General features: G+C 50.3%; 1 protein-coding gene across 1 annotated transcript; it reads left to right on the top strand.

The window, feature by feature from the left end:
- The first annotated feature begins 1,288 nt into the window (after positions 1-1,288).
- On the top strand, positions 1,289-14,000 carry KRT77 (keratin 77). The gene is made up of 9 exons (XM_033118775.1): positions 1,289-1,963; positions 6,445-6,659; positions 7,821-7,881; positions 8,386-8,481; positions 9,485-9,649; positions 11,078-11,203; positions 11,349-11,569; positions 11,977-12,011; positions 12,448-14,000. Exons 1-9 carry the CDS (start codon positions 1,358-1,360, stop codon positions 12,753-12,755), a joined length of 1,833 nt encoding a protein of 610 aa, XP_032974666.1. The 5' UTR covers positions 1,289-1,357; the 3' UTR covers positions 12,756-14,000.
- Positions 14,001-14,254: the final 254 nt, after the last annotated feature.

Raw genomic sequence — 14,254 nt, 5'->3', positions numbered from 1 at the left:
ATTTTAAATAATTGTATCCAAGTGAGCAAGCCATCGTTCAGCCATTTTTCTGAGTGTGGACATGTAGGTTTCCCCCCGCACCCCCAAATTCTTTGTTATTTATCACCATCATCATCATTAAGTTTTGGATGATAGCTACCATCAATTTGAGCATGGAGGGCAAGTGCACATTTTTTGGTGGTCAACGTTGATGCTCACTGAATGAGCTTCACCCCTGCTTACTGTCTGGGACAGCGCTTTCCAGAATGTGGGCCCACACACGAGTGCTGGTCCAGGGCACTTTGTTATTGGTTTGAGAATAAGAGTTACAGAATTTGAGAAGAAGCATTTAGGAACTCAATTAAATTTTTTTTCCTTTTAGCAATAGAACAATTTTATGTATGTTGATACTAAATTAAAAACTTGGGGTTTGGTTTGTATTTTGTATAGCTTTAAAACATCTCCCTTTAAAGGTAATTCATTTTTTATTCAATTTTACAAACGCATTGGTCTACAATAGATTGGAAATGAAGAGAAAAAAAAAGAGAGATTTGGGGATAGCTTGTCTTTGGGGCTAGCAGACAATGGTAGGTCCTGGTAGACGCTCAGTGAATCCACAGCTTTAGTGCTACAGGACTTCGTCTGTTCTGTGTTTGAGCAGCCTGAGGCGTACAGAGAAGCAGTGATGCCCCCAGCAAAATGTGGGTGGTTTTGGACATAGTCTCCTAGTTTTCACTTGCACTCAATGACCACAATCCTGTGTTTTCATGTGATTAAAATTTGGGGTGTACATGGTGATGGGAACAGTGGGGAGCAGAAGCAGGTAGCGGGGAGGCCAGAACACACCTTTGCCCCACCATAATTCTATGGCAGCAGATGTCTCCACCGGTGTCCCCGCTGTAGTCCCAAGGCAGGTGGACATCCCCTACCTTTGCCCCAGATCTCCAGGGCACACCTCAAAAACAAACAACTCAATGGTGGAGTTTCTTAGGAAGATATCAACTCATGATTTGGGGGAAACTTGTAGAGGAGTTTCCAGCGACTTGATCCTGAGAGATTAGTGCACTCTGCTCTCTAAATGGCAAGAGATGAATGATAAATGATCAAGTTGGGGAAGTTTGTCTACAGTGCAATTCCGACAAGTCATAGGTATGAGGTTTTAAACAGATGTTGCTGGCAGACAAACTAAACATAGATACTCCCTTCTCAGGTTTGGGAGGGTGCCCCGCCCAGCTAATGCGTGCGTATGTGTGTGTGTGTGCATATATAGGAGTGAGCCAGGCCTCTTGCAAAGGAGTCATCACTCTTTCCTGCCCCTGTCTCTGCCTCCTTCCAGCTGCCCTTTCTTGTGTCTGCTTGCCTGGATGCTCCAGCAACCATGAGCCGCCAGTTTAGCTCTCAGTCAGCGTTTAGCTCAAGGAGCAAGAGGGTTTACAGCTTTGGCTCTTCTGCAGGCTCTGGTGGTGGCAGTCAGGCCGTGGGTTCCGTGTGTCAGGCCCGAGGGAGGTGTGGCGGGGGTGGGTATGGCAGCCAGGCGAGGGGCTTTGGCTCGTGGAGCCTCTACAATTTGGGTGGCAGTAAAAGCATCTCTGTTAACCTAGTGGGGAGAGGCACCAGTAGTTTCTGCCAGGGTGCAGGAGCAGGAAGGGGGTTTGGAGGGGGCAGAAACTTTGGGGGTGGTGGTTTTGGAGGTGCTGGCTCTGGAGGTGGTGGTTTTGCAGGTGGTGCTTTTGGGGGTGGGAGCTTTGGAAGTGGTGGCTATGGACGAGGTGGTTTTGGGGGTGCTGGGTTTGGGAGTAGTAATTTTGGGCTTAGGGCCTTTGGTCCATCTTGTCCCGTGGGGGGCATCCAAGAGGTGACTGTTAACCAGAGCCTCCTGCAGCCACTTGACCTGGAGGTGGACCCTGAAATTCAGAGAGTCAAGACCCAGGAGCGGGAGCAGATCATGGTTCTCAACAACAAGTTCGCCTCCTTCATCGACAAGGTGAGTGCTCCAGGGGCAGGCGGAGTCTCTGGTCCCTGTGCAAAGGACTGAGAGGGCCGCGTGCCCGGCCACCTCTCACCGCACTGTGCTGTGTCGGTTGGTGGTGACAATCACTTCCAAGAAAACATTTACTTTGTTTAGGCCTCAATTTGACTTAATGAGGGAATTCATTTTTATCTTTTCCTTTTGGCAGGAAAGCAGATAAAAGGTGTGAAAATATCCAACAGACATGGTGGAGTAACCTTATTCTCATTCATTATTATTCACTTTCCATCCATCCATCCATCCATTCCTTCCTCTTTCCCTTCCTCCATCCACTCATCCATCCCACAAACACTTACTAAGCATCTATTATATGCCAGACACTGTACCACAGGGTGACAACAAGGTGACTAGGACACCAGTCCTGCCCTCCAGGAGCCATGGCAGAGCCCAGGTGAATGCCCTGGTGGGTATTGCTGGGGTGTGAAGTCAATAGCATATTAAGTAGGATTCTAACTGAACTCCTCATTTTAGCTCGTTAAGGGCTCGAAATAGGCCAGATGAAGCCACTGTCCCCCTTCTCCCTAGCCTAGTTTCCTCATTAAATTTCAGATTAGGTCTGGTCCAGGCCGAAATCACTAAGCAGAGGCTGGTGGAAGACCTATGGTAAACACTTTCCTCCAGCGTTTCCTCTTGTCCAGAGGTGGAGGCAAGGCAGCTACGGTTGGATCCCCAGAAGGTTTTGGCTCTTGGGAAGTAGTGGGAAGCACCACAAAGGCCGCTGGATGCTCAGTGACTTCCCCTCAGTCCCCACAGAAGTTCTGTGTTAAGGCCAGAGCTTAACCTGTGATCTGACTGCAGGGTAGCCATCGCCATGGTCCAGCGTTGGGCTGTATAGCAGGCCCCTGAGATCCGGGTACATGCTGGGGACAGGCCAGCGTGTGTGAGCTAGGGGAGGAGGAGGCCTAGCGAGAGCCAAAGAAGAGTTCAACAGAGCTAGACGCTTCTGGCTACTTCTGGTTATCTTGGGTGGGAAATTTGGCTGAATATGATCACATCTCAGGCACAGGCAGGGACGGGGACAGCTTGACTGGAGCAAGGAGGTGACAGGTGAAGGAGAGGTCAAGGAGAGGCCAAGGCAGGGTCAGGGACAAGAGCTGGTTGAGAGGTGGGGGTTAGTCAGTGAAATGGCCACGGGCTGCTGCAGCTGGTCTCCTGAGACTCATCTGATTGCGGTTCCTGTCACTGATAGGACATCTGCTCAGTTTTCTGGCCCAGGGCTACAGGCAGAGGCCAAGATGCAGGAAACCGTGGCTTCTTGTCCTTCCCCAAGGGCATGGTTTGTGGTGACCACGAGGAGAGAATCCTCATCCAGGAGGGCTCTGGCCTGGTTGGAAGGGAGAAGCCTTCCATTGCGGGGACTCCTGACCCTAGTTTCTGATCTGACCCTGCTTTCACCCTTAACCCCAGCCAGCCTATTCTTAGCACCACGCGGGAGACATCCTTTCAAGCTATCATATTACTCCTCCATTGGCTTCTTGCCACAGGTAGAATAAAAGCCAAGATCCTCTGAGGCCCTGTATGATCTGGCTCTCCAACCCACAGCTGTTGCTAGCCCTTGGCTTGCAGTGATGAGAATTAGGTGACATTGCTACCATTGGATGAAATGGCTCTCAAGCCGCAAGTTTTAGTGAACAGAATGAAGGCTGGAATTCAGCTCCCCAGGGTACACACTCACGGTCTGCTGTGGTCCTACACTCCCTCTCTGCTTCCTTTCCTGCTTTCCTCGTACTTACCAGCACACGATTGCATTCTTGCATCCTCCAGCACCCGAAGCATGGTCCTGCCTCAGGGCCTTTACACTTGCTATTTCCTCTGCTTGGAACTCCTCTCTTCCAAAGAGTGGGTTGGCTTCCCCCATCATCTACTTCAGGTCTTTGCTCAGATGCCACTGTCTCACTGAGGCCTTCCCTGAACTCTCTATTTAAAGTAACACGCCCACCCCAGCCAGCATCTCTGTCCGCCATTCCTGTGTAATTTTTCTCCACAGCCGCTATCGCCATTTGATACACTGTATATTTCAACAATTTCTTTACAGTTGTCTCTCTGAATAGAATGCAAACTTCGGGAAAGCAGGTTTTTTTTCCTGTTTTGCTTATTATTGAATCTCTAAGCATCCAGAATAGTGTCTGGCACATGATAATTGTTCAATAAATCTATGTTGAATGAAAAACTGAGTCAGCCCTTCAGGTATCGGGCTTGACTCTCAGAGAGTGGGAATGGGGACAAAGGCTTTTTAAAAGAACCAATGACAAGGGAAAGGGATCTCAGGAAGGAAAGGGGGGGATTTCAGCCTTTTTCATGGGGATACTGGCTTGTCTTTGTTCAGCTGAACTTGAGTCCTCTATGCCAGGGTAGCGAGTGGGCTGGAAAGTCTACACTAGCAGACAATTTCAAAGCCCTTAGCATTTCTTTAGTCTGTGATGCTTACGAACTGTCTTCTCTGTGTTGGGCACTGTGTGTCCATTGATATACACACCGTGTTTACTGGAGAACAAAGCAGACATGGTTTGCCTTCCTTGGGCTCACACCAAAAGACTGTAAATCATGATAGATGCAGAGGGGAGACACCAGGGGATGCCACTTCAGTGGAGGTCTAAAGGGTGCATAGGAGTTAGCCAGGCTAAGGATTGGGGAGATCTGGGCTGCTGGAGGCACCAGAAGGTCTCTGTGGCTAGAATGTCATGAGTGGGAGGGAGAGAAGCATGAGAGGCTGAGTGGGGTGTGCTTTTTCCAGTAAGAGGGTTAGCTCAGCATGCTGTAAGTTTTATCTGTGTTAGCTGAGCTTCCCCTGAGTATTGCCAATGGGGAACACAGCTCAGGAGTGTTTTGGGGGCCTGGAGAAAGATCACAATGACTTTCAATGACTTGTCTAGTGGTTTAATCCCAATAAAATTGTCTGGCAATCCATGATGCCAGCCTCTGCCTTTGCAGTTTGGGTGGCCTGATGAGCTCCACGGTTTCTTTGACTAGGGGGACTCAAAGAAACCCAAAGTACCCAGAGGTGTCCTACTGTCTCCTCATTGTTTGATGTGGAAATTCACCATGGGCCCATAAGATTCTTTCTTTTGATCCCCACAACACAGAGCACAGGGCTGTGAACAAGTGTTCAACAGATTTCTCCACTCCCTGGGAGTGCTGCCAGAGTGAAAAATAGGCCAGGTGGCAAGAATTTCTCACAGGGCTGTTACGAGCTGTGTGGACAAACCTGTGAGAGCTAGTTGCCTTATCTCTGGCTTTGATAAGTTGAACAAAAATAAGCCATGAGTAACAGTGTTCTCTGCACTCACTTTCCAGCCTAGAGTCAGAACCCAAAGGGGGTTGACGAGGACTGGATCCTCAGATGGGCAGTCGCAAGGCCTGGGGATTCTGGGAACCCTCCTTAGTGCCGTATTGTAGGGGGCTGTCTTCAGCGTTCTGAAGCAGGGGGTTTGTCCCCAGACACAGCCCCCAGACAGATCCTGGGGAGAGTGTGTGTGTGTGTCTGTGTGTGTACCTGAACAAAACATAGAGGCATCCATGGTCTTCACCTAAGACGTGGGGGTGGGGGCTCCATATGTGTGCAGCCAGTAGAGGTGAGGTGAGGGTTTATCATTATCAGGCAACTGACAGTCCACGCACTTGGTCTGCACAGCACCCAGCTCTCTGGATGCTGTACCTGACCTTTGTGTCCACAGTTTTGGGGAACAGATGGTAAGAATATAGGACGATGTCCCCTTTCCATTCTCTGTGAGAATGGAGGAAATAGAACCTGGGTAATCCCTGAATACTAGATAACCCCAAAGTTCTGACTGTGGGGCACTGGAATGCATTATATAACATGAAAAAAAAAAAAGAGAACATTTATTTACTGTTAAAATTCTGTCTGGGTTCTAAGAGCATTTACGTGAGGTAACCTTCCTGAAAAACATACTGGCAGACAGCAGAGGTGGTGGGGCCTCCAGGGAGGGGACACCCAGGCAAGTTTGCTCAGGAATCAGTGTAATACTCGAAGTCAAATTGTTCCTTCCCTCCTTTGATTTTCTCCTCTCCTCAGTCATATAATGCAGTTCAACCACAAAGAGAAATGAGCCTTGGCTGTGTCAGATGCTCTGATCACCATTTCCTCATGTTGGCACGAATAACCTGGGTGACAGCCCTATGACGTAAATGGGGGTAGTTAGGGGACACAAGGAGCCTGCTGGAGGGATTTACCTGCAACACCAAAGTTAGCTTAGTGTAATTTCAGGTGAGTTGACCTGATAGCCATTTATCAACCATCAGCCACCACACTGTGCCCATGTGTCCTGTCCCAGAGAAAGGGGAGCTCCCTGACCCCTAGAGGGGCCATCCTGAGTCTCTGAGTCCTGGATATGCGGTGGAGCTGCCCGTCCTCCTCCCCGTGGGGGTGCTTCTCAGATCCACAGCCTGGGGTGAACTTGGAGGTCTCTTCCTCTTAGGTGCGATTCCTGGAACAGCAGAATCAGGTGCTACAAACGAAATGGGAGCTGCTGCAGCAGGTAAACACGTCGATTTGGACCAACAACCTGGAGCCCTTCTTAGAGAACTACATCGGCGAGCTGAGGAGGCAGGTGGATTTTCTCAACGCGCAGCAGATGCGCCAGAACACGGAGGTCACGAGCATGCAAGATATGGTGGAGGAATACAAGAACAAGTAAGGCTCCAGGCGGGGCCAAGGGCCTGGGGAGAAGCACAGCAGGGAACTGATTCACAGGGCAAGACCTTCTGCTCCATTGTTAATGTGTAAGGGGTGGGAGCAGGCCCACCAGACACAGCCATGCAGGCTCCGCACTGCACAGCTGCAGGGGGGGGGGGGGGGCATTTTGCACATGGTCGCCCTGGTAGGATGGTATTGCCAGTCAGCTCTCAATTGTATTGCGTGGGGAGGGGTAGACTAGCTTCTTGGATGTTGGCACCAGATACGTCTCGGTTCCAGTGTGGGCTTTGCCACTTTCTGGCTATCTAAGCCTTTAGTTTTCACATTAGTAAAGTAGGGATAGTGAGTACCCTCCTTGTTGGATTGTCGTGAGGGGTGGATCTGTGGCTTTCGAACGTGAGCGTGCCTCAGCTTGTGAAAAGCAGTTTGACCAAGTAGGTCTGGGATGGGGCTGGAGTGTTTTTGCTTCTAACGTTTCCAAGTGACACTCATGCTGGGTACTGGGGATCACATTCGGAGAGCCACTGGTTTAGATGAAATTCTTCTGAATAAATTCGTAGGCTGTGCCTGCACTGGCTAAGCACTCGGTAGGCACTGGCTGTTATTAATAACGATAGGAGTAGCAGGACTTGTCTGAGGCTAGGTCAGCTGCTCCTACACCTGCAGACAAGTGGCCTCTCCCTCCCCATGCTGAGGGGTGCAGGGCACTGCTCTAAACATCACCCTGACGTGCTTATTGCCTTGGGCCAGTGCACTGTCAAGTGTGTGCGAGTTAACAAGGGAGAAATGAAATTTGCACTGACGGTGTTGGGGGCGCAGAATCATAGATGAAATTTTTTTCTCTTTAAAAAGATTTAGCAAAAGTGGTTACTTTAAGTTCTCAATTAAAAAAAAATAAATGATTGAGCTCGACACGTTTACAAATAAAAAGGGGGGGCTCTAGGTTTTCCACGTTGGGTCGTTGTCCCCTTTGTTGACCTGCAGAACCAGGTCCTGGCTCCAGCTGCTTGTCAGTGAGAGCAGCAAGCCCTGGTAGGGGGAAGCAAGAGTCCAAGAGAGTAAAACTGTAAGGAATTCCAAGCCTTCCTCTGCAGGAGAGATCTCAAAGAGTCAAGGTCAGCCCCTGCAGCCTGTCTTGTTTCTTACCTCCCCCCACAGATATGAGGAAGAAATCAACCGGAGGACCAACAATGAGAATGACTTTGTCATCCTGAAGAAGGTGAGGAATGGAGGTGTCCCGGAGGGGACAGTCGGCCCAGGAGGCTGAATAGAGTGAGGAATTCCTGTGAAACGCTGTGTGACTGAGGGATAGACAGGGTGACCTTGGGGGCCGGCTTGTTGAGTGTGCTGGCCAAATGCTGGGACTCTTACCCAGAAGGGGAAAGTCTGAAAGTGATGTTAATGTGAATCTTTAGGAATCCTTGAGTTTTTAATCTCTCCAGGGTCCTGAAAGTGAAATTAAATTAACGGACAGCATTTGAGTGTCCGTTGTTTGTGGCCTTGGGACCTGGGGAGTGACCTGGGGTGTTGTGTGTGATTAACCAAGATGAAGAGCTTGGTGTCACACTTCCTTCTGGCCCAAAAAACCAAGGTTTGCAGGTCTCTTATTTGAATAAGGGGAGGAAACAAACCCCGAGGGGCGTTGCCACTTGCCTGGGCCACCCAGCCCCCTGGTATCGGGCAAACCAGGCAAAAAGTCAGACTGTCTTTCCTTGCTCTTCAGGATGTGGATTCTGCCTTTATGAACAAAGTGGACCTGCAGTCCAGGGTGGACTCACTGTTTGGGGAGGTCAATTTCCTGAAGCAGTTATTTGAGATCGTGAGTTAAATCCTCATAAGAAACCCTTGTCTTTTCTCATATCTTACATGGGGAACGGGCTGTGAAAGGGGGAGGCCTGAAACCCAAGGTTGCCTACTAGGGACGCCTCTCCCCAGTCACCTCAACTCTGTGGACCAGGAGTCAGCCGTTCTCTTAACCCTCAGTACTTATGATTCCTGGATGGGGGTACTGGAGAAGGGAGGCGTGGAGAGTCCTGAGGTAGGAGAAGGTGAAACCATCCCCACTTCTGTCTAAGAAATGAGGTTAATACCTGGGACACATAGGGGTAAAACCAACCAGAAATCTTCCTCAGCGCTGGCAAGTTGATGGGGGCTATTGAGGAACTCCACAGAAGAGGACAGTGTGGATCTTAGAGCGAATGAGGATGAAGCGTGCAGTGGTGACAGACAATATGCTCTTAGCACCCCTGGTCCTACAGTCACCCATGTCTAAACTGGGGGCACTGCTCTGGGCCAGATGCTGTGCTAGGAGCTTCACTATATCCTGGGTATCTCCACTCTACAGACGAGAAAACTGAGGCGCTGAGGGAGTCAGTCACTTGCTAGGTTACCTACCTAGTCAACGGTAGAGCCCAGACTCAAGTGAGGGTGAGTGGCAGCAGAGGTGTAGTTTTTTCCTGTGGCCTCTGGGAGCTCCTGTGGTTTCAAGAAGCAAGTCTGCCTGTCAGAGGGCCCAGCTCAAGATGGTAGCCAAGCGAGAGCAAGGCAGATATACAGGGCACAGAAGCAGCATGTTGGGTAGCTGGTGTCTACAAGGGCTCTGAATTCAGGCTCTCTCTTCTCCCTGGAACTAGGTCTGGGAGGCTTTACCTGTAGTTAAGGTACCTCTCAGTGGCCAACCAAAATTCAAAGAACTTTCCCCAAAGACTCCTACCTGGCCCAGGCTTCTGGCTTCTCCAGAGAGCCTCGAGGGGGGCAGAAAAGGGAAACTGAGGCCCTAGGAGGACAGTGGAAGGAGTTAGCCTGTGGTCCATGCCTCGCAGGAGCTCTCCCAGATGCAGACCCACATCAGTGACACCAATGTCATCGTGTCCATGGACAACAACCGCTCCCTGGACCTGGACAGCATCATCAGCGCTGTGCAAGCCCAGTATGAGATGATCGCCCAGAAGAGCAAGGAGGAGGCGGAGGCGCTGTACCAGACCAAGGTGAGGGCTGTGGCCCCCTGGCCAGACTCGGTACCCAAAGCCAAACGTACCTCCTGGAACTTGTATCGTCTTTCTCTTATTTCTGAAGTAAAACATGCTTGTTACAGACAACTGCGAAATTACAGGTCCAGACTACTCATCTCTCACTACCAATAGTACTATGTTAGCATATGTCCTACCAGGTCTTTGTACCTAATGTTTATTGCAAACTCATATGTTCCAGGCACCGCACTAGGGGCTTTACATATCTATTGTGTAGTGTACTCCTATAACAACCCTAGGAGGCAAGGATTTCATTATTCCTACTTTACAGATAATAGAGTACGAGATGACCTAATTTCTCTAAGGTCTTGTGGCTGGGACAGAACTTAATTAAACTCAGGTGTGTCTTCTAGCAACCCATGCTCTCCACCATTATCATGTGTCTATTCTTAGTTTTTCATAGTGAGGTCTTTCAAAATATAGGCTTGTACTTTTTAAATTTATCACTTTGAATGTCTTTCTGTGACATTAAATATTCTACATCACCTTTAATAGCAGCGTGGTATCACTGGTAGGAATATCCCCTTACTCCTCAGATCAACACCTTTGAAATTAAGTCTTTGGGCACAACTTTGGTTACTTCTTTAACATACGTTGACTTGGACCTTTTTGGAGGGTGCAGACTCTCGTTGAGGATCAAGGGTCAGTCACTAAATTCTGAACAGCTGGCACTTGAGATCTGATTTGTGGATGGCTTACCTGTGGCCACCTCCAATCCCTGCTGGCCTCTGTCCCCCTGTCTGAGTGGCATGGATTTCAGCATCAGATGGGGGAGGTAGACGGCCAACAGTGAAAACAGCAGAATGCAGAGATTTCCTTGAGCCAACCATCCCCCTTGTTCCTTCAGAGTCATGGCGTGTGGGTGGAGTTCCTATTGCTGGGGCCACATAGACATGGGAAAGGAGATAGAGAAGAAAATGAGAATAAATATGGAGTGTGCCAAGGGCCCCTGAGGAAATGAGGGCTTGACTGCTGGGAAAATCATTCTGGAAAAGGGTAGGAAGGAATATGGCAGAGTGGAGAAAGTGAGGAGGGGTCGCAGTGTGGTCAAGATTGGTATAAAGGCTTAGATATGGGGAAAAAGAGGTAAAAAGGACGTCACCAAGCAACTTTGTCTGTCTGGGATGTGGGGCTGACCCACAGACTGGTGGCAATGAGGGAGGCTTTACATAGATGTGTGTGTGTAGGTGTGTAGATGTGTTCAGAGCTCAGATAAGGGAGGTTTGGCACAGGTGTGAGTGTGTGTGCATGGGAACATAGCTGGGTTCTCTGGGAACTTTCCCAGGGCAGAATGATCTGGGCAGGGTCTGGGAAGGCAGACCCCTCCCTCCTGGAAGGGCGCATGGTGAGCCGCGGGCTGGCTGTGTTGCTGTCTTTGACCCTCAGTACCAGGAGCTCCAGATCACAGCGGGAAGACATGGAGACGACTTGAAGAACAGCAAGATGGAGATTGCAGAGCTCAACCGCACTATCCAGAGGCTGCAGGCAGAGATCAGCAACGTCAAGAAGCAGGTAAGATGGGTGTTCAGGGTGGGCTGTCCAGACATGTCACCTCCCAGAATGCCCTGCCAGATGGGGCTCTTCAAACTCAACCTCCCCCTGCCCCCCGCCTGCCCCGCACTACCCCGCGTCTTCTCCGTGACCATCTCCTGAGCAGATTGACCAGATGCACTCAGTCATTTCGGAAGCAGAGGAGAGAGGACAGCGGGCACTTCAGGACGCGGGGCAGAAGCTGCAGGGCATGGAGGTGGCCCTGCAACAGTCCAAGGAGCACATGGCCCGGCTGCTGCGTGACTACCAGGCACTGCTGGGAGCCAAGCTGTCCCTGGATGTGGAGATCGCCACCTACCGCAGGCTGCTGGAGGGCGAGGAGAGCAGGTGGGCCATATTTTGGGACCAAAGCGCAGGTTGTACCCCTGGAGCTGTGGGACTGACTATTTGGAGACAACAGCTTTTCTGGGAAGATTGGTAACCCAGGGTGAGCAGAAACATTCAAGTCAGAAGCGAGGATGGGTGATTTGGCAGGGTCATTGTCATTCTCTTATCTCTAAGCAGAATGTTCCTATATCCCAACCCCAGCCATTACAGCCAGGTGGTGACCCCACCCCCCACCTCCCAATGCTAAAGTCTTGAAGAAAATGCTTAAAATCCCTTCTGGACTCCCTGGCCCCCTGACCATGCACAACAAAGCTTGGGGACATCTCCGTTCCTGATGTCACCAGGCTGCTGCCTGCTCTCCTTCTGGCTTGGCAGGTCTGGCTCATGTGTGTGCTTTGTTTTTACAGGATGTCAGGAGAGCTGCAGAGCCACGTGAGCATCTGTAAGTAGCAGAGCCCAGGGCTGGGGTGGGTTGGTACTGAGTGGAGGGAAGGCCCAGCAGGGTTGCCCAGCAGGGAACTGGCAGGGGGCATTTTAGTTTCCAGTCCCACACCGTGAGAACCAAATGAGCAAACACAACTGCAAAGCCTGGAGAAATTTGTTGAAATAAATGATTTTAGCGCTTCTTAACCTTAGTTGTTATGATCCCCAATAATCAGCATGGCGGAGAATTTTCAGTATATTAATACTGAAAATGTACCCGGAATCTTTTTGTAGCATGAAGAATGCTTTGGAAATGAATATACTTTTATCTAGTTTTTGCAAGTCAGGTGCTGCCAGTGATGAAGGACATAGGAGACTGTCTGGAGGGTGGGTGCAGGCAGGTACCCCTGCCCAGTCTTTCTGATACCCGACTGGGCTGCCCTCTCCCCCAACAGCTGTGCAGAGCAGCCAGATGACCCTCGGTGGCGCAGGAGGCGGAGGTGGCCGAGGCTCTGGAGGGTACAGCGGCGGCGGTGGCGGCCTCGGCGGCGGCAGCAGCTGGGGCTACGGAGGCAGCAGTGGGGGGAGCTCTCTCGGGGGCGGTGCAGGCTATGGAGCGGGCAGTGGAGGTGGTTACGGGAGCGGCAGCGGTGGGAACTACGGAGGGAGCAGCAAGTCCAAGGGCAGAAGCAGCGGGAGATCCGCCCGCCTGCAGATCATCCAAACTTCTACCAACACGTCCCACAAGCGAACCGTGGAGTAGAGGTGGCTCGCTCCTGTTCCCTTTTCTACCTCCTCTGACCTCCTCTCACTTCCTTTTCCTGATGGGTCTCAGCAGTTTCGCCAATCAAGTCCACTCTAGATGGGGAAGTAGGTCTATCTATGGAGAGCATTGGCTGGCAGTCAGGACACAGCCAGTCTCATTTTCAACTCAGACTCTCCCAGCTGGCCCTGCTCCTGTCCCTGGGGATGCCCAGGGCCCAGTTTAGCCATGGAGTGTAGAGCATCTACAAGGCAGATAATGGAGAGCTGATGTCAAGCACACCAGGTTTCTCAGTTCCAGGCCCCCTTTCCTGCACCTGAGCTGCCTGGGAACAAGAATCCATCCCTCAAGGAGCCACAGAATGAGGCCTTTGGATGAGTGGCTGATGGCAAGGCAAGCTAGCTTGGCATGGGGCTCTTCTGTACTGGGGACCAATTCCTGCCTTTTGGTCTATAGCCTCACACTGCCATGGAAAGTGTGGATTGGCTGCCCACATCACATGTCTGTAAGTCACGTCTGGGCCTGATTTGGAGTCTCGGTCTCAGGAAGCACTATGCCCCGGGTTAATAGCCCCAGGTGGGAGTATTTCAGAGGGCACGAGTTCTTGTCCACAGGGAGGACCCAGATGAGCAGTGAAGGGAGGAGGTGATGGACAAGCAAACAAGTTTTGTTCTGTTTTGCCCCTCCTGACAGCTCCATTCTTTGGAAGCCTGGCCCTTCCTGAACTCTGTTCCATAACGACTCATCTGAGACTTTTCCAACATGCTGGGCATATACGGCCTAACTCTACTCTGTCCAGGTGCCCAGGCCTTGAAGAGTTTGAGGATCAGACTTGGGTCTTGGGAGGTTCAATTCTAAACCAGGCTGCAAGCTGCCTGTGATTTGCAAGGTAGCTTAAGGCTCTTTTCCAGACTGCAAAGTCCCTTCTGCCTCCTGTTCTCTGTGACTGAACACTTTGTGAGAATGACGCTTCGTTTTGGGCCTTACGTAAGATGCTTGAGATGTGCTGGAGGGGATAGGAAGAGGACATTATTGGCCAACTAACGGGTCGTGAGAGAGAAGGTGGCTTTGCTTCTAAGATCTGGAGTCACCTTCACTTGCTTGCTGAGTCCTAACACAAACTCTTAGTCCATGATTCTCTTGGGGCATCTGATGAGCTCAGCATAGGTCCTTTGGGGAGTGCTGTGACATCATCATTTCCTGGCTGAAGGTGATACCTTGAAATTTCTGGTGTTTCTACAATAAACTTTTCTGTGATCTCAAACTGCTGTTTGGTCAGGAGAGGAGTTATTTCTTCTGTAGTTTTTGCAGGCCTCTGAAATTATTCATATTTGAGAAGTAAAGTTTATTATTTTTTATTGCATTTTTTGCATTTATCGTAGACATAATCTTACAAATCCTTAAAGTGACCGATCATTCAAAAGTCAGTTACACATTTGTTCAACAGGCATTTATTTAGCTCCTACTATGTGGTAGACAGTGGTCTAGGCACTGGGAAT

The sequence above is a fragment of the Rhinolophus ferrumequinum genome, chromosome 10, assembly GCF_004115265.2.
Source record: "Rhinolophus ferrumequinum isolate MPI-CBG mRhiFer1 chromosome 10, mRhiFer1_v1.p, whole genome shotgun sequence".
In the NCBI taxonomy this organism is placed as follows: Eukaryota; Metazoa; Chordata; class Mammalia; order Chiroptera; family Rhinolophidae; genus Rhinolophus; species Rhinolophus ferrumequinum.
This window is presented reverse-complemented; position numbering and strand designations above follow the sequence as displayed.

What these genes read in the sequence shown, in the direction of transcription:
- KRT77 (XM_033118775.1), top strand. Translation starts at nt 1,358, where the DNA reads ATGAGCCGCCAGTTTAGCTCTCAGTCAGCGTTTAGCTCAAGGAGCAAG. An exon ending in GTGGAGGAATACAAGAACAA is followed by an intron (nt 6,660 to 7,820) that starts GTAAGGCTCCAG and finishes CTCCCCCCACAG; the next exon opens with ATATGAGGAAGAAATCAACC. An exon ending in GCAGAGCCACGTGAGCATCT is followed by an intron (nt 12,012 to 12,447) that starts GTAAGTAGCAGA and finishes CTCCCCCAACAG; the next exon opens with CTGTGCAGAGCAGCCAGATG.